Here is a 20,357-nt window from a genome sequence, read left to right as displayed (position 1 = left end):
TAAACGAAAAAAAAAAAATTCTTGAATTAAGCAAAAAAAAAAAAAAAAAAAATCTGCCAGTCGAACAAGTGAAAATTATCTTGGTTAGTTTTTTGAAATAAGATTTTCAAGATCTATTGTTTAAAAATTAGTTATTATATCTCACTGAAAAGTTGCTTTTTACATGATTATGTCTTATTTTAAGTGTGATGAGATAGTTTGACTAGAAATGAGAAAAAATACACTTGGTAAGATTTAGATTTTTCCCAGTTCTGACACAAAAAAACCCCATCAACATTAGGATCAAATTGTTTTAAATGTCAGTATCAGCCCAATCTCTCATATCTGGTCCATCCCTAATTAATTTGCCTATTTTTCAGTCCCATTGTTTCAGATCTAGCGTGAACCGTTACATCCTCCGGTATTAAACTCTTGCAAGAAAAAAGATTAAGTTGACTTAAGAGGAATGAGACTGAAATTAAAAGGCTCATGCTAAATCTTGCCTCCTGATGCCCCTCCAAAGGCAAACATGACATCAGCGGTTATAGCGTTTATTGACCTGGAGTTCGGTTTAAGCCTCGTAATAAACGGACGCCCTTCTAACAGGTTCCCCTTCTCTGCTTTCACATCATCACATTTGTCTGCGCTCCATCTTGATTCGAACACCGAGGTTGCATAACCCCCCACGCAGGAAATATGGGTCACACTGCAGGAATTAAGACTTGTAAGGCAATCTTTATTGCATATGAACGACATGGCCTAGCTTTGCACCCCCACCGCTAATGTGATCCGACATGAAGCTTAGTAATTGCTGCTCTTACATCTGTCTACACATGGCTGTCATAAATCAGGTTGTATACACGTGATGCTAGCACCCATTTTCTACTGTTTTGTCAAATAGGAGAGGAAACTTAATGAGACGGGAGGGGATCAGTTTGTTTTATGCCTTACTGCGCCCAAGTGGATGAAATTACAATTTATCAAAAGGGAGTGCGTTTCATTGGGGAGCAGTAAACCCTGAACAGGTACACGGAGCAGTTTAATGTGCCTGTCATTTCCCAGAAGATACACCTGTGTTCTTTGTTCGTCTAACGGCTCGCATGTCGAAAAATCAATTAAGACTTTGTTTTTTAAACCGCACACAGGAAAACGAGACACCCACCGCTCTCTGGTAACTGCTCCCACTTCACTTTTATCTGATTTGTTGCCAAAGACTATTTTCTTTTCTTGCCACAGGCGTGCTTTGGGCAGAGTCCAGGTTGCTTGCATTTTGAGAGGGTTTAAATGTCACAACAAGATGCAGGCGAGTGTTTTATTTACAGGATGAAAAGCGTTTGGATAAATCCATTTAATATCTAGATGCGGTAAATCCTGCAACCTGGAGAATGCCCACTTGTATTGGTTTCCTACACCCGGCGTGAACAGGTGAGACCATCTCCCTTTTTGTATTGCCGACAGTAAACAGAGATTCTGTTCCATAAAATTTATCTTGGACTTTTACATCAGTGTAAACAAAAAAAAAACAAAACAAAAAAAACCCTCGTGGACACTGATGGTGGTGGTAGAACGTGTTGCATCTCATTGGAACAGCACAGCGGGTGTCCATTTCAGATGAGTGTTCCTCTTAACACAGTTCAAGTATGCACATATGCGAGGCGAAGAACCATTCACACGTTACAAACTAAAAGCAACATTTATAGCAGCAAACTGAGAACAGCTTTCAGAAGGAAAACACAAATAAACTGAGAAAAATCGAGACACCGGGAAGCAAGGATAAGCCTCGTTATTATATATTTGCTAGTATGTAATGTCTGCTCCTGAACATGAAATGTACACTACGCTCTGTGCCCTGGCTAAAAGTCCTGGTTGGACAGAGTCTCTGCAGTAACACCTGGTCCAGTCCGTGATGCTGACCATGACGGCACGGTACTGCAATACTCCACCATTTGAAATATTTTGACTATCAGAACGACAACAAATGGATTAAGACAGATTCACAGATCCACTTTCCGTAAACCCCAGCAGCAGACCTGAATTGCTTTTTTTCTCTTCTTTTAAAAAAAAAAAAAAAGGTGAACGGAGGATTCGACTACTACTCCTACTACTAGAGTCCAGAACTAGCCCACGCGGTAGTACTTCATGCCAAAACTGTGACACCAGGTGACCACGATCTGGATCGGAAGTGCAAACTGAACCCAGAGATTCCATCTGGGACATATGTTTTTTTATTTTATTTTAGTCGAGTCCTGTTACGGTTACAGGTTAACCCCTGATGATGCAGAGGGTTGGACCTCCTCTACACCACACTCCTGTTTTCTGCTCCACACTAGACAGCGCTGCCACCCTCATGAGTGATGAAAAGAGCACAGGGTTGATGGGCTTCTCAGCAGTCTTGAGAGCTACAGCAGTGATGAGCAAAGAGGAGGCCTTGAACCGCTCATCCTGGGGCTCCGAGAGCTGTCCAAATGTCTACAGGATTGTGTAATACAGCCTGTAAACAACTCCACTGGCTTCATCCATTTCTTTTCTTGCTCTAGATAATTCATTGATTTTTTTTACTTTTTTTTTAATCCTTCTGTGTTTGTTTTTTCTTTCCCCTATCTCACACGGTGAGTTCAAGGGCGAAATGCTGTACAACATAAGCGACAGGAGCGCCACCCGCTTCCACCGCCGTCTTCTGTTTTCCATTTTAATTCTGCTCTTTCGCTAATTTATCCACTTGGAAACAGCCCAGGTAACAGATCCAGACCCCTTTTGTCCTCCGATCCCGGTGAAAGGGTTGCGTCACGATTGGTCAGAGCGTCCTGTCAGTCACGTGAGCGAGCCAGTCAGTAGGTGGGGACGGACGAGGCAGAAGGCTGCAGGGAGCCGGAGGAGTTCGATCGCCTCATGTGGGGGAGGAGGTAGGAGTCCGAGCACAGCTGGTGAACGTCGAACCTGTCCTCCTTACGATAGGCCAGACAGCGCCGGATGAACGCCTGAAGAGCACAACAAAACACCTTACATGTGTGCATTTGCTGACAGTACAATGCAGTACAGAAGGTGTTTGATTTTTACGGGTTCTGCTTTGACCTCAACTCTTTGTAGTCAGTGTTTTGTCAGATTTCTAAGCATGTGTCAACATGTAGCTGGATTGCCACACTTTTGACATTTCTGGAGCACATTAATACTTAAATTATAGTGTCTAAAATGTCTAATATTACAACATGTCTCATTTCAGTTAGCCAACTCCTACTCAGGTTGGGTCATATGATGATATATACGTGAGACAATAGAAGTTTATCAACTCTTAAGACATTCTGTTCCGCTGTTTACACTTGGATAACCACGCCTTAAATAGTTCCTAGTTCTGTCAGGTATAATGTTGAAAAAGCGGACTGCAGCACATTCAGACGGACAGTCAAAGAAAAAAAATTAGACCATCAAAAGTCATCAAAAATGATTCTGCATGTGTATCATGACTAAAACAGACAGAAAAGAAAACATGAAATGCCTAAAAGCACTGTTTTTGTCAGTAAAATGCCATAGATATTGATGTAAGAACTGAAGTGATTTTGGTTATCAAGAAAACCATGGAAAATTAAACTCTTATGAACTATTTTTGTTGTTATCATTATATTTGTCCAAACTAATGTACCTTTAGTTGTACCATTAAAATGAACAAGGAATTGAAGAAAACAAGGGTGGTCTAATATTTTTTTCCGCAACTGTACGTTCAGACTTACCATATGTGACTCAGAGCTCCTATTTTTTAAAAAAAAGATGTTTGTTTGTCTTTTTTTGGTGCAGATTTAACTTGCCTTAGACATTTGAATATTCAATTTCAGAGGTATTAAGCATGTCCCATTCTTCCCACCCCCTCACCCTCCCACTCCTGGTCCTACAAAACATACTTAATGATCGTAATAAAAAATAGCAAAGCACTCATAGAACAAAAAAGGTTAAAATAAATAAATACATACATACATACATACACTGAACAAAAATATAAATGCACCACTTTTGTTTTTGTTCCCATTTTTCATGAGCTGAACTCAAAGATCTAAAACTTTTTCTACGAACACAAAAGGCCTATTTCTCTCAAATATTGTTCATAAATTTGTCTAAATCTGTGTTAGTGAGCACTTCTCCTTTGTCCTTTGCTGAGATAATCCATCCACCTCACAGGTGTGGCATATCAAGATGCTGATTAGACAGCAGGATTATTGCACAGGTGTGACTTAGGCTGGCCACAATAAAAGGCCACTCTAAAATGTGCACTTTTACTGTATTGGGTGGTCCAGGGGGGTCAGAAAACCAGTCAGTATTTGGTGTGACCACCATTTTCCTCGCACAGTCTTCTTCATGAATTCTCTGAAACACCTTTGGAGATGGCTTATGGTAGAGAAATGAACATTCAATTCACAGGCAAAAGCTCTGGTGGAGATTCCTGAAGTCAGCATGCCAATTGCATATTCCCTCAAAACTTGTGACATCTGGGGTATTGTGCTGTGTGATAAAACTGCACATTTTGGAGTGGCCTTTTATTGTAGCCAGCCTAAGGCACACCTGTGCAAAAACCATGCTGTCTAATCAGCATCTTGATATGCCACACCTGTGAGGTGGATGGATTATCTCAGCAAAGAAGAAGTGTTCACTAACACAAATTTAGACAGATTTGTGAACAATATTTGAGAGAAATAAACCTTGTGTGTACACAAAAAAAGTTTTAGATCTTTGAGTTCAGCTCATGAAAAATGGGAGCAAAAACAAAAGTGGTGCGTTTATATTTTTGTTCAGTATACATACATACATACATACATACATACATACATAAAATAAAACAAAGAAATAAAAAAGAAAATAATAGAAGCAAAGAAAAGCAGCCTAATAATAGACAAATCTGCTTATTCACAAATACATCCTACACACAAGATATGGACAGGTAGTGTTATTAATATTATTAGAGAGTACACAAGTATATATAGCACACAAAACTGAAGAAAAATGTCTGGGAAAACTGCACTAAAAGCATTTTTTATGGTTTAGAGTGTGTTAAGTTTTTTTTTTCAGTATTTAACCATGGAGCCCCCTACTACTCAAAATTTTGACGAATGACCTCCCAGAGCTGCTTTTTCATGAATTTAATGACACTGAATCTGAGGTTTTTGGCACTGATTTGATCCATATGTAGTCCTACATGGTGAAGTGTGATTTTTTTGGCAATGTGAACTGTTAAGTCAGAATCTCTGTTCTAGTAGGAGTCACTGAACAGACATGGAAATAGTCTTGTTATCTTCACCTTCATCATCTCTTCATGACATCAACTTATGAATGAAAGCATACATGCTGGTTTCTGGTAGATACATGTTTTTCACAGTAGTTCTGACATTGGCCTCAGATATCAAACAATCTGAGCTGCCAAAAAAACCCCAGAACTGAACTGTGTTTGCATTGGCAGTGCCTGTGTGGTTAAGTATTTGGTACCATCTAAGGTTCATGTAAGTGTGTGTAGTACCTTGGCCTCGGTGCTGGCCTGTGGTTTTGCAGGGAACTGGACCTCTGTGGCTTTGAGGATGGTGTTCTCCTGCAGAATGTCCTGCTGAGACTGGTTGTGACCGAACGGCTGGCAAAAGAAACATTAAAATGACTGTCACTCTTTTGTATTTTCATATTGCGTCAAATGTCAAACTCATAGGGTTCCAGTGATGCTGTACCTTTCGCCCGTAGAGACACTGGAAGAAGATCACTCCCACTGACCATACATCCACCTTATTTGAAATCTTAGGAGGCTCCTTTCCCACCACAAAACACTCTGGAGGGAGGTACCTGGAATGTGCAGGCAGAGAGCCAGTGTCAATAAACTGCTCATCTAATACTGCTACCATTAAAAGGACTCAAAGCAGGACAGGTGTGTCTGAGTCTGACCAGTAGGTGCCGGCGCCTTGTGATGTGAGGTCCATCCCGTCCACACCGTAATTATCATCATCCATGATCTTGGAAAGGCCGAAGTCTGTGATTTTGATTTCCCCACATGCGGTTCCATCCACCAATAAGATGTTCCCTGTGAAGCACGTACACAGGGAGATTAGGTAGAGAATGTCACCACCTGAGGTAAATATGCAAAGACCTGACAGGCCTGTTTTACACACCAGAATGAAACAACAACCTCAAAGTTCTATTAAAAGGATCTGTAATCTCAGACAATGTCAAAAACAGAAATCTGAAAATCTGTCATTGAGAAATACAAGTGAACATCTTCATCATCAAAACTGCATTTCCTTTTTCATGACCTACAAAAAGGGGATCAGACTATCGGGGACCAACATTCCTGAGATAGATCTATTCTGTGAGGAGAAACTGGCTGAAAATACTTCCCAGATGATGTACAGGGCTGAAAAATATAAAGCTGCAGGAGGCAGAAATCAGGTAGCCTGGCCAGCCATGCGTCTTTCTCAATGAGAAATCTGTCTGGAAACGCGGGGCTTGAATCTAAATATGAAGGCGGGACTAACAGGCGCCGAGTAAACCAATCACAGATAAGATGGACGTGACACTTTTGTCTGGGAAATTTGAGAATACAGGGTGTAATCTGAAATTCAATCTTTATTTTTGAATCAAGTAAACAACCAACAACACTTTGAAAGAGATTTGTGGACTTGTAACTGACTTTGACTTCTGACAAAAAGAAGTCTGTACATATGACGCATTGCAAAACACCTGACCCCCAGACTTGTGATTGGTCAGTATTAGAATAGATTGTGCATTTTTCACAGCAACTGGCTCAATTCCAGACTGTTTTCTCAGTATTGAATACACTGAGACAACTGAATGGCTGGCCAGGCTAGAAATTAGGTGAAACATGCCAGTCCTTCTGCATCTCTCTCCTTTCAGTCCAAATAAAAAACTATGTATTGAACAGGTGACGCGTTGCCATTTCACGACACTATGGAAAAGTGAAGCCAAAACACCACGTTTATGGGAGCTCCTGTGATACTTCTGTGATGAGCCACAGAGTAGAGAATTAGTGTGAGAGAATCGCTTAGTACTGATCAGTAAATAAAGCCCTGTTCATCTGTCTAAGTAGCAAATGCTTTGTAATATCCAACATGTGACCTACCGGGCTTGAGGTCATAGTGGATAATGGGGGGTTTGATCTCGTTGAGGTAGCGCAGGGCGCTGACAATCTGCATGACAATGGAGCGTGCCTCCTTCTCTGACATCAGCTTATTTTGTTTTAGGTAGAAGTCCAGGTCATTTCCTTCGCAGAACTCCAGCACTGTACAGAACCTGGCAGTGCAGAAGACGCAGTGGATGATACAATCACACCAGAATGAAAACAAACCACCTCATCCAGGAAATAATCCTCTGTTGTTTTAGTTTTTTGGCGCCTAAAAGAGATCACGACATGTTTCTAAAGAGTTTTTTTTTTTTTTTTTTTTTTTTGCAGCTGGGTGCTAACACCTGAAGTCCTGTTTAGACCAAACATTAGCAATGAGTAAAAAAACACTTTCTGGAAGTTACAGCGAAGGGTCACAGCGGTGTCAACTGGCCTGTGTCAGCTGGACTCCAGTTGGCTGATGCCATCACCAACAACTCAGCTCAACAAATGACCAGTGGCTGTTTTTGGAACGCAGTCTAATATAGTGTTTGTTTTTCCTCAGTATTTATGGGCTGAAGCTCACCTGTTACATGCTCACATGCTCGCTGTTCCCATGGTAAAATCCAGTCTCCATAGTTTGTTTTCCCTGCTTATTAACCAACACCTCCAGGAAAACCCTCACATTCTGTATATTTTTGCAATTTTATCAATAATAAAAATGCAACTGTAATAAATAACTCACTATCAGTATCCTAATTCATATTTTAAAACACTACGAATTTTATCCAGTAACAAAAACACCTGAAAACCTCACTCTTAGAAAAGAACTAAAGACAGTCAATGCTACAGAAACAATAGGACATCTCATCTGCATGTAGGCTGCATTGGTGTGAACACGCACATTTTCAGAACATTGCAAAGTGACGGTTTGCAAGTTGGTACAAGTTTTCAGCCTCATCACGATCATCTTTAATCTGAACTTGGCCTTACATTAAATGCATGCTTGGTAACTGATCCTACTAGTTAAAAAACACCTCACAATGACCCAGTAACTGCCAGTGTCAGGGCATGCTAATACCAAATCATACATTTTTTTTTTTTTTTTTTCTCCGTTAACTGTTTTCACTGTTTACTCTTCTCCTGACATGCTCTTTGCCATTACATGCACCACCCGCCAACGTCAAGCCTCGAGGCTGAACACACACAACTCATGCATTATTAGAGTATTTACTGAGTAAGGTCTTAAAGGTTTAGAGATCACTGGTGCGCACCAACCTAGTAGAGAGACGGCTTTGGTGGTGCTGTTTAACCCAGTACTATGTAACAAACAACCTCTGGACATGTCAACCCAGAAGGCAGAGGTCAAAGGTGACTCACGTGTCAGTATCTAGGGAGAAGTAGTCATACAGTTTGACTATTCTGGGATGGTCCAGCTGCTTATGTATCCGGTACTCCCTGCATGCATGTCTGGAAGGAAATAAATGTCAACATAGTAGTGTGTGGTTCCAGAGACACACTCGGTGTTTGTGGCTGTAAAACTGTGTGTGAGCGAAGACCTACTTGTGGTAGTTCTCCTTTTTCTCCTCTCTCCAGTTCTTGTTGAGCTGGTGGATTTTAACAGCTGCGTAACGTTGCTCAAACAGGTCAAAAGCCTGTGTGTGCCAAAAAAAAAAAAAAAAAAAAACCCACAGCGTTTTATCTCTACAAATACTTTACAGAGAAATAGAGAAAATGATAAAAAACGCAGATCAGATATTACCTTGTAGACCTCGCTGAAGCCACCCCTTCCCAGCAAATGGAGAAGCAGATACCTCTCATTTAGAGTAGGATGATCTTTAAACCTGTGTGGGAAGGCGGATTTTTTTTATATACATGTTTAGTATCAGGGTGAAATTTGGCATCACACAAACCTCCATCCAGTCTTATCATTAGCCTGCATTTCTCTGCAGGTGTTATGTTATGTACGTGCACTGAACGTACGCTGAGCTGTCCTCGTTGTTTATCCTCTTCAGCTCTCTGATGTGCAGGTTCCTCACCCGCTCCAAGCGCTCCAGCTCGGCCTGGATTTCAGCTTCCTCCTGTGCAAACGCATCCGATGGAGAAATGTCACACTGTACTTTTGTCAGTCTTTTAAGGCGGCATTGAGCATTTTTAGCTGACTCTACGACTGTCTAAGCTGTAATGTAGCTTGTACTTTAAGGTCTACCTGTTGAAATGTTTCCAGTCAATACAATTCATTCAACAAGGCCCACAGATTTTTCTTTCTTTTTTTTTTCAAACCAAGGTCGCTCTTCTTTGGAACTGTATCTTATTCAGAGAAGAGGGCCTTGGTAAATTCAAGAGGTTAGCTTGGTTTACCTGAAAGTAAACTCAAAATCAGCTCTATTCACATCAGCCTTCAACCATAACCCTTGGAACAAAATTATGAAATTATGTTTTATGTGCACGTGTATGTACTCAATGTTAGACACTATGTTTTTCTATTTCATAACCACCCTGATATGAATGTACACAGGCTTAATGTGGTGTATTTTATCTCACTTTTTATATGATTTTGAGTGTTAAAATGATTTCATTTGTGGTAAGCTATCCCAGTTTAGTTAATTATTTTATGTGCAGCCCTTTGAGATATAATTTTTGATATGAGGTGTGAATAAACTTTGACTTGACGTTGTGATATAATAAACAGTTTTGGTTTGTAACTGACCTTCTTAAGATGACCAAGGCGAAGCTTGAAAATCTCTTCTTGCTCATGATACTCTGCAAGGGTCAATCTGTCAAAATACGGACAAACACAAATCATACCAAGGAACAAAAATTCAAAACAAACAGTATTTGACTCACTCAGGAAAACAGATCTTGATACATTTTAATTATCGTCCCCTTTTAAAACATGGAAAACTAACGTTAAAACAAACAAATCTGGTCCAGCGTCTTCCAGTTTATTGTGGTATTTATCTAATGTGTTTATTTCAATGTACTCACAGTTGGGGTAAGGAGGGTTTGAGGAAGGGGTCAGAGTCGTTGCCATTGACAACCTTGGTTTTTTCGCTGCTTAGGCTCAGAGGTGGAAGCCACTGACATTGAAGGGGATGCAGGATTTGGAGGCTTCCTCTTGGCCAGCAGCTTCCTCTGTCGCTCTATGTCCTCCCGCTGCTGGTTAATGCCCTCCTGCTGCCTGAGAATAGTAAAGCACAGAAAGAGGGACTGAGGCATATGGGTAATCCTATAGAATACTGAAGACAATGCACAATCTTTCACATGTTGTGCTCCAGGCTGTGAACTGATGCATGTACTTCGTCCCATTACATTTAAGACCTCTCCATACCATTTCTAACGCCTGACTGCAAAAATGATGCCTGTGTTCGTGGTCTCTTACTTGATCAGGTTCTGGAATGCGTATCCGTCAGTCCACTGCTCCGTGTACGATGCTCCGTGTCTGACTGTGGTGAAGTGACCGAGGCGGAGGCGGTCCTGCATGCTCTTCTCACGGCACGACTGCTTCTCCTGGGTGCTCTGTGCGCAAAATTTACATACAGTATTAAACTACAGTATTTAACAGTGACTCAGCTGTAAGGGTTTAAGATGTCTTGTATGCTAAGACCATTATTAATGCAAGTTATTTCTTCATTACCATAACAGTTAATTCCCATCCATACTAGCAAATATATTATGAGGGATATGAAGGACTGGTTGATAGAATCTGCTTGATCCGTTGCCTTTAAGTTCCTTATTGAAATATTTCCTGCAAGATAAAGGCTCCAAATTTGCACCCGATGGTTCTTAGACCTGATCTTGTTGAACTTCCCCATATTAGATGAAATCAACAGAAAGAGAATTAACTATTTGCTACTTTTTTTCACAGTAGCCCACACACATCTTGACACATTACCTGGATGTGCTCCAATAAATGCTGACTAGGCTGTACTGTTACTTATTAGTCCCAAGTTGTTTCATTATCCACATTTTTTTCCAAAACTATAATTAACACTAATAGAAGTTTAGCTAACTTTAAAAAGCCGATTCAACTAGGTAATCAAAGTATATAAACACTAAAATTCAGAATATATTCAAGGACCTACAGAAGACAAGAGAGGAATATTTATTTAGCTTTATGAGTCACACCTCAATAATATTTCCATGACAAACCCACACCTCTTACTTCTAGATAATCTCCACAGAGAACAAAGACATAGTAGGAGGGTTTCTTTTCAAAATTAGAGAAGTCTGAGCTTCAGACTTTAAAACCCCGTTATCCACACACTGCTATGTATCTCATGTGGCTGGTGAAGAGATTCAAAGATAGAACAACCCAAAAAGAGATTTCTCCTCTCAGGATTTGTGGATCAAAGCTGAGCTAAAACACCAAGAAATATTGGATTTCATATAACGGGATGCTTGAAGCTATAAGTTTCAAAAATATTTTTAAACACACGACTGTACAAGTGTGTCTCTTGGTGCTGCTCAGTTTATTCATCTTTCTGCTAATAAGTAGTCATGACAGTTTTCTGATAGAACAGACAGATATACAGACACAGATACCTTCTCTATAAGCAGTTTCTTGCTCATGGTGATGCACTTATTAAGCCTCTCTTTGTATTTTTCCAGGAGTTTTTGCTGCTCATCAATCTGTCTCCGTAAGTCACAGTTAGCCTGTTGCAGAAAGAAAGTGGAGACAGTGCTGCATTTAGTTGTCTGTTTTAATATATCAAATAAAACATGGACTGACAGTGTGTTAAACACTGGCTACTTTACAGACACTGAACTCACCCTGAGTAGGTCATCAATTCGCCCCTCTTTCTTTTCCAAGTCCAGACTCTTGTTGCTCTCGAGAGCTGCAAGTTTTAGGCCCGTCAACTCCGTCTAGATGAAGCAGTGAGCAATGTGTTATTAAATGGATAGTGGAGATTCCAGGAAGATCCATTGATTGTGATCCATATAAATGTCATCTTACCTGGACAAATTTGCTTGACGAGGCTTTGAGACTTTGTTCCCCAAAACACAGACTGGTGGGAGAGGAGCTGTTCTGTCGAATCTACAGACACAGAAAAATTATTAAAACACTGAAGTAATATACAGCGACATGCATAAAACTCCAGTGGAAATACCTGAAGAATCTTGGAAAAAGACATTTAATTGAATGGCAAACACTTACAATCGAGCCAGGGGCCGAATGTGAGTTCTGGGGAGAGCGACGAACTGAAGGGAGGCCTCTCACAGGACTGGAACCATTTCCTCCTTGGAACTTCACAGAGAAAGTAAATGCAAATGAGACTCTAGTTAAAAAAATGTGAGACCTGTTCCTAAAGTTTCAAATAAGTTAGATTTAAGATATTTTTGTTGAGATTTTTTAGTGCAATGTCAGAAAAACAGATTCATAAAATCTTAATCACATGCTTTTAAGACTTGTGAAGGACATTTTAATACCAACTGAGGCCTTAGTTTTACATTAATGAATTCAATGTCTTTTAAGATTTGTTAAGAATCCACAGCAAAACTGTTACAGACACAAGTGAATGTAATACCCACATCAAAGTAGTCGCTGATCTTCGGTCCACGTGTCGAGGTCTTCCCTGCATAAAAAATTAAGATGTTAATGCAAACTCTTAGTACTGGATAGATGCTTAAAATAACCATTCAGTCCACATGTTGGCTGTACCTTGACTACTCTCTGAGTAGGTGTCAGCTTTCCTTTTTCTTCCTCTGGACGATTCAGAGTGCTTTTTCTCTGGGGTCTGTAAAATGATATGAAATGCAAGGTTACAAAAAAGTATAAATCCTCCAGTGTTTTTCCTAACAAAGCATCTTCTAGTGGTGATGCTCAGCAGGAGGGTGCAGTAGAAAGACATGAGTACATACTGAGTAGGCAGGGGAGCTCCCTCTCTTTAAATCAGAGTTCTAGGAAGAAAAAGAGACGGAAAGGTAGAGGTAGTGGAGGAGACAGAGAGACGAGTGGGCATGAGCAAGGAAAGAAGAGAATACTGACGGCATGCATCTGTGTCTATCCAGGCTTCACTGTGGATATCTGAGTGACAGACACTGCAGTAAATGTGTATTAAATTGTTTTGTCATTTGAGTACTATCTGATTACAGTTTAGTAGATAACTAACACAAGATTTCACCATGTCTTAATGGACAGATCTGAAATGAAATCTTGCCAAACTAAACTGTTTAATGCAAGAGACTTTGTCCTTCATGCGCATGGAGGATTTAACAATGTTCAAATCAAGGAACACGGTACGAAAGGTATCACTTTATTTCATAACTTTTATCCAAAACGTTACAATAACTTCATTATGAGGTAAAATAAAACATCAACTTTATAATCTAATTTTTTTAAAAGACATATTAAAATATATGCCCTGCAATCCAGCTAACTGAATTACAGACAACTTTAAGATAGTATAAAGACCTGAAAAGCCCTGCTAACAGTAATTCACTACCATAACACACTAAAAATGAGTGTGTATCTGTGTTTGTGTCTTACCTCTGATTCTTTGTCACTAGATGAGCCAAGGCTGCCATAACTGTGGTTTGACGACTCATTGGCCAGACCCTAAACACAGTAAGAATTCACATAAATAGGCAAAAAAGAATTCAAACAAATAATAGAAAACCATGTCACTACAAGTCAGTACACTGCAATCCTAGTTCAGTGACTTAATCAAATGTAAACAGTGAAACAAAAGCCTTTAGGCAGGCCTCTCGCCTGCTATGTCTGATCGGAATCCAGATCTTCAAGTATTAGGTGTGTCACTTTAATTTTTTCCACACACTAGGAAATTTCCAGGAACTCTGCATCTTTTATAAGAAAACAGGAAGTTTACCTGCTTTTCATCCATTAGAGTTTAGTTCTGGTTTTAAGTTCCTGCCCAAAAAGTCCCTATTCCAGAGGCAGCACTTTCTTACATCACAGAGACCATTATGGCACCTTTAAACATTCCTGAAAAAACAAGTATTAACCCTGCTACATCCTGTCAACTGCATTCTTTCAGACTGACTGGTGCTATTAATAATATACAGACCTGGAATATGAATCCTCTGCAATGTAATTGACATTTACAACACAGACAACCTCCATTCTACGACATCCAAGAGGCTATTCATGTTGCTGTGCCATTAACAAAGTGTGACAGTTTTAACCCTGTGTTTAACTGCTCAAGTATTCATGGTGCTGTAGATGCAGCTGAAGCAGAAATAGTAATGAGGCTTTAGTTTTGTGCTGTTGTTACCTTAGCACCTCCACTGGTGCTCCCAGTGCTGCCTCCCGTGTTGCCACTGACAGCTCCTGTGAATCTGGCCTCCAGCAGCTCCTGTCTCCTGGGGTCCAGGCTGTGCAGCTCCTCCATCGGGCCTGATATGAGGACATCAGCAGGTTAAATGTTGGCAAGGCCACAACCACTTTGCAGCTGTACCCTGAACACAATTCTGAGATAAAAATTACTAAAAGAAAATTAAAACGAGCATGAAGAGAAGGAACAGAGGATAGTATCTGGGGGAGGATTAGAGAAAATTGGAGTGATTAGAGGATAAAAATAGAAAAAAGGACTTGATTCCACCAGCAGTGGGCTGTTCTTTAAGAGACACATTTTTAGGCAATGATGGGAAACATTGTAGGGGAATGGCACTGCTGGTGAGGTAGGAAGGTCATTCTTCCGGTGGGGAGACAGGAGGAAGAGGAGTTGAGGCCAGGTGGAGCGAGTCTATGAGTTTATCAACACAAACCACATTTTTAACCAGCCCATCTATTATCTCATTATTTATACTGACCTCATTGCACAAAGCTAAACTAGACTCTGACATTTAAAGATCTCAAAAGCTCAGAAGCCTTGCGGAAAGAGCACAATAACAGCTGCGATAAGGACACTGGAAATCATTCTACATGCAGCAGAGTCAACATGAAATAGATGAGGGCCTTTCAGTAGCTGTGTGTTGAATTCAAATGCAACATGTGTGTGCACGAATGCTCTTAAACAGAACAAGGCTTGTGATTTTCTAAAAAGCCTATTAGACAAGAAAATATGCAAATTTGTTGGTGGCAATCCTCTCAGCTGTAAACCACTGACAACATACACAATAGGATCTTAACAGAAGCTGCAGTCAAAACATATATGCTGCCTGATAAAGCGACTGCACCTCCTTCTATGACAACATGTTTCCAGGGAGAGACACACACAGGTCCTCTGCTGCCTGCTGAATACTGCTGCTAGTGTTTGTTTCCTTATTGGACGTTTCCTGGCTGTCATCTTTACATAGCTTCTGGCACAGGGGCAAGCCCTAAAAGGCATAATGGACATTATGAAACCCCTCAGCTATGAACCACAGAGCACACAACAAGGCCTGTGTAAAGGTTACCTAAGGACAAGGTAACGAGGGATTTGAGGAAATTCATCTATATTGCAAGAGTTTTACATTACAACATTATTTTGTCTCTCAGCACATTGTTGTTAAGGGTGCACTGTACAGCAACACTTCTTAGTAGTAGTCATCTCTCCTTGTTATTACCCCTTTTCTTACATACATGGCTGCCGACACCGAGTGAGATAATAACCTATCGCTCTAACTTATGGTTCTATTTAGTCACATTTATAATAACCAGCGGCAATGTCGGAGTAAATAATGCACACTTCAACAAACATATCGAGGATACTAGGGAAAAAAAAACCCCAGCTGCATCCAAACTGAACAAAAAGTAGTTCACAGCAGCGTTGGCATGCATTGCATTGCATTGATATCTGCAGCTATGTATAGATACGTGGTTAAAAAGCCTAACAGATGCCGTTTCTACTTAATATGAGGTGAACGTCAGCAAACTGTTACAACTGTGTAAACACTGTTAATGCAACAACATCTACGAGCAACGAGACGTCGTGTCGTTTGACAGTTACACAAACAAAACAACAAGCTAGTGCTGCCTTTTGTGCAAACATGATAGCTCCCTGCTACTTAGACTGGCCATCAACTGAACTGACAGCTGACGTTTGGCTTCCAATTCACGGCATCAGTGAACTTGACATCCATTTTTCTTCAACAAACGCAAGCTCGACACCGACTAAATAACGTAGTTGTGCCGCAAAGAACACACTTTACGGAGACTAAGAGTCGGCCGTGCACTTGAGGAACACAAATACCTTCCTTGCTCTTTGCGGTCGCCGTTATATGTTGTTGAGAAATCGTTGGGGACGAGGAGAGCTGCGACCAAGATGGCGTCGCCTCCAAACTTCCACCACCACTTCCACTGTTACTTTGGACACTCATGAAGCCACTTTACCGCCGAGAGGAGCCAGCGTACACACTGCCTTTCGCGGAAATCCAAAACTTGCGTCCATCGTTTGACACCTGCTTTAGTCAAACTGTCCGGAGAACGGGGAGTCGATAGGTTTTTGTGCGTCGCTACACGTCTCGCATTTTGCGCCCGGTGCGGGTCCTGCGGAGAAGCGGCTTCTTCTGAGACTCGCTGAAACGGATCCAACGTAACCTTTGCATGATGACCGCACCGCGCGCCTGTCAGCATCCAGTTCGCGAGCGGAGCTTTGATTCTAGTAGGCGAGGCTATCGCGAGGCTGGCGCGTACCTAGCAGCGTGATGAGGGATGGCATGACACCGACACAGACACTGATCTGGGATCGTTTCACTCTCCCCCAAACCACCCTGAGGTTCACGGAGACAGGCGGCTGAGCGTGGACCTGAGAACAGCCGAGACAACAACAACAAACAGCCTGAAAAAAATGGCCGAAAGTTCTTGTTGCTTGAGTAGCACGAAGAAAACACACACACCACACACACACACACACACACACACACACACACACACACACACACACACACACACACACACACACACACACACCACCTTGTCTTTGTATCTCTGTGGGGACAAATCGCTGACATATGCATTTCTTAACATCACAGTTAAATGCCCAACTCTAACCTTTACCTAAATCCAGCTCCAACCCTTAAACACGGGTTTAATCCAGGAGACATGGAGTCCATCATTTTGGTCCCCATAAAGTGTTAAATCTGAATATTTTTAGCCCTCACAAATACATTAAAACATACAACACTCACACATCTAATCTGACTGTATTTATAGAGAGATCTGCACACATATGCATCTGCTTAGAATTTTATTATATACGTAGAATCAGAAACTTTTGACTGAATCACATGCACATGAAGGAGAATGTATTTAGATAATTAATAATAATACTATGCTAAGTATATATGTATTTTATGTGTAGTATGTTAACATTCTGTGTGTGCATATTTGTGTGGTTTGTTTACACAGTAACAGCTGATGTGTACATGCTGTTAATTTGCTGGTTTTCAGTTTTACATAATAAACTACAAGATGCTTGGAGGGGTGCAGGGGGGATTGGAGGGTGGTGCAGGTGGGAGGATAGTAATGTGGTCTGGGCTATAAGGTCTTTTGTTCCAAATTTGGTGCAGTGCATCAAAATGCCTTTGCCTTCTTGTAGGGCAGCATACATAAATACACATATACACACTCCCTCTCTTACCATCAGCTGTTTGGCCCATATATAACTCTTACTTTTCCTGCCAATTTATTTTGATTGACAAGCATTTATTTTGGATGAAAAGGCATTCATCTCAGCCTCGGCTACGAGCTGAGAGTCTTTGCTAGTAAAAAAAAAAAAAGAAAGATGTTTAACCTCTCATTTTCAGGAGGTAAATCCTAATGCAGTTTGAATAGTTCAAATGAAGTATTCAAAGGAGTGTGCATACTGTAAAAGAGGCTTTTGTCTGTCAAACCCCAGCTCCCCTTGCAGTCAGATTGCATCAGGAAACAGACTGAGGCACAAACGATCACATTGCACCTCATATGCACCTGCCCATGGTAACCTGATTTTTTTGGTCACATGGTTTCCATGGTAACAGAGCAATAGTCTTGACAGGCAATGAGGAGGGTTGTATAAGCAGTCTACTACATTACACTACTACTACACACTATTCAACTCACACACACACATACACAGTTTGTGATGTAATTTCAGGTATGAAATTAGAGTTGTGTTATGAGGAAGGGAGTGACAGGTGACCGATATTCTAGCAGCAGTTGGGACATTCCAGGAGCATCAAATGTCTGCTGGAAAACTGGAAGTGTTGGCTGACATTTTGAGAAGTGCCTCCAGCTTGTTTAAAAGACACAACTGGGCCTTTTAACAACTGGCTCTTAAATAATGATGAAAGTTCACAGTTAAAGAGATAATTAAACACTTCAGAACCATTAACACTCTTTTCAGCATTTCAAACGTCCAATTCATTAATTCACAAAAACTTTAACAATGTTGACCCCCCCCCCCCTCCTTTTTTTTTATACACATAATACACACAAAGAACAAATGTAGACACACAAATCTATTCATGGTAACATCCTAACAATGTCTTAGGTCAGTAGGATGTTGCCATAAATAGATACCCAGTGTACAAGAATACATACTCAACATGGTGTTAATCAACTAAATATATATTTTTCATATACCTTTATTTAAATCAGTAAAAAAAAATTATGATTCATACATACTACAAGTGTTTTGGCTTATGTAATTTATAAATAAATAAAAAGAACAAATGACAAAACTTCTACTTTGCTCAAGATTTTATTGCTTGTTTTTATTTTTTGTTCATTTTTATTTTATTCATTTGTGTTAACATGTAACACAAATGTTTTCAAGATTACTTAGTTGATATATTTTGTGTATTACTTTAATAATTACGTTAATTAAATCAGTACTTTACTTAAACTAGCATGCAAACTCTGCTGTTTTGTTTCTATTGTTGTTTAATAAGTTAGTGATCTAATTTCATTTAAATAGCCTGAGCTTAATTCTGCTAACATGAGATCTTTATGGCCCCAAATTCTAACATCCTCAGTAAATAAATAATCTTTATTTTTCATTTTTTGGATAAATAAAACTGTAATTTAAAGTAATCAGAATCCATACTTCCAGCTTGGCAACATAAAAGCACAAAGACACAATTATCACAATGACTTTGACACTGTTTGACAAAATATATATTACATTAACTTATGTACATTTTAAAATGATCTTTGTAAAAGCCTGAATTATTTAGTGTAAGATTTGACATTGTAACAAGTAGCAAAATGTCAATATAATGAGAAAAAAAAATGTTGTAAGTAGGTTTAGGATAAATAAAGGGCATAGGGTGGTTTCTATTACAACAATTCTCACAAAAATAACAGTGAAATTAACACACAAAAGTGACACAACTCTATACTTTTATTATCTTCTTAAGTATTATAGATACATCTGTCATTTCAAGCGTACACATGCACTGTAAAGCAATCAATCACAAGTTCATGTCAATCAAAACTCTTCACCCTTGACTTCCATCCCTCTTGAACTCTCAGGAGAACATGTTGATTTTCGACTGAAAGCCCTTCCTCTGGTTCTCATACATGTTAACGTACGATCTGAGAAGGTCCTCCATTGTGTAACTCTGAAAAAGTGCATATTGAGTTCCTTTGTGAGATGGTGTTTCATTTTAAAATACTCTGTCACCTGTAATGTAAGTTCACTCTGTTGGATTGTCTGTGTTTGCACTCACCCTTGCGGTTTCACAGACAAAAGTGACGCCCCTCACCATGGTGCCGATGGTCATCTGGAAGATGTCACCTCTGCTGTGGCACTCTGTGATACGGCTGAATGGATGCACAATCAGTATCTCCTAAAAGATTCATATTCATAGTTTATTAGCAAAAATGTAGACTTACAAACACACAAACAACCCCGATTATAACTTCAGAATGTATAAACCAACATCAAATGGATGTGATGATTAACACAGAATATAATACAGTAGCAAAAAAATTATTAGACCATCAAAAGTCATCAAAAACAATGGTTATGCAATCAAGTACTAACTCCTGTGTGTATCATGTGACTAAAACAGACAGAAAAGAAAACATGGAATGCCTAAAAGCACTGTTTTTGTCAGTACAATGCCATAGATATTGATGTAAGAACTGAAGTGATTTTGGTTATTATCAAGAAAACATGGAAAATGGCTAGATATCAGCTCTGAAATTAAACTATTATGAGCTATTTTTGTTGTTATCATTATATTTGTTCAAACAAATGTACCTTTAGTTGTACCAGACATTAAAATGAACAAGAAATTGAAGAAAACAAGGGGTGGCCAAATAATTTTTTTCCACGACTATATGTTTCACTGTAGTAAAAACAATGGAGAAGGACTTTTAAAAATGTAGTCTGTCTTTAAAAATGCATTACCTTCCTTTTGAACACTATAC

At 39.8% G+C, this 20,357-nt stretch overlaps 2 protein-coding genes across 2 annotated transcripts in view; both read right to left on the bottom strand.

Annotated features, from left to right (window-relative positions):
* Positions 1–1,115: 1,115 nt before the first annotated feature.
* Positions 1,116–16,699, bottom strand: LOC115436777 (serine/threonine-protein kinase tousled-like 1-B). The gene is given in 23 exon segments (XM_030159699.1): positions 1,116–2,957; positions 5,477–5,584; positions 5,676–5,787; positions 5,887–6,022; positions 7,079–7,248; positions 8,438–8,527; positions 8,621–8,712; positions 8,820–8,901; positions 9,041–9,138; positions 9,768–9,834; positions 10,046–10,107; positions 10,109–10,238; positions 10,440–10,576; positions 11,603–11,713; positions 11,831–11,923; positions 12,015–12,095; positions 12,216–12,305; positions 12,590–12,633; positions 12,720–12,795; positions 12,920–12,958; positions 13,548–13,616; positions 14,293–14,414; positions 16,192–16,699. Coding segments are annotated over 23 exon segments (2,286 nt in total). The 5' UTR covers positions 16,319–16,699; the 3' UTR covers positions 1,116–2,807.
* Positions 16,700–18,846: 2,147 nt separating this feature from the next.
* The window catches only part of LOC115436775 (unconventional myosin-VIIb-like), a 54,098-nt gene continuing 52,587 nt past the window's right edge, over positions 18,847–20,357 (bottom strand). The window contains exons 48-49 of the mRNA XM_030159697.1: positions 19,652–19,771; positions 18,847–19,543 (exon numbers count right to left, since the gene is read on the bottom strand). Coding sequence (XP_030015557.1) covers positions 19,451–19,543; positions 19,652–19,771 — 213 coding nt within the window. The 3' untranslated portion in view covers positions 18,847–19,450. The remainder of the gene's footprint in view (positions 19,544–19,651; positions 19,772–20,357) is intronic.

Source organism: Sphaeramia orbicularis, chromosome 17 (assembly GCF_902148855.1).
Source record: "Sphaeramia orbicularis chromosome 17, fSphaOr1.1, whole genome shotgun sequence".
Lineage (NCBI taxonomy): Eukaryota > Metazoa > Chordata > Actinopteri > Kurtiformes > Apogonidae > Sphaeramia > Sphaeramia orbicularis.
This window is presented reverse-complemented; position numbering and strand designations above follow the sequence as displayed.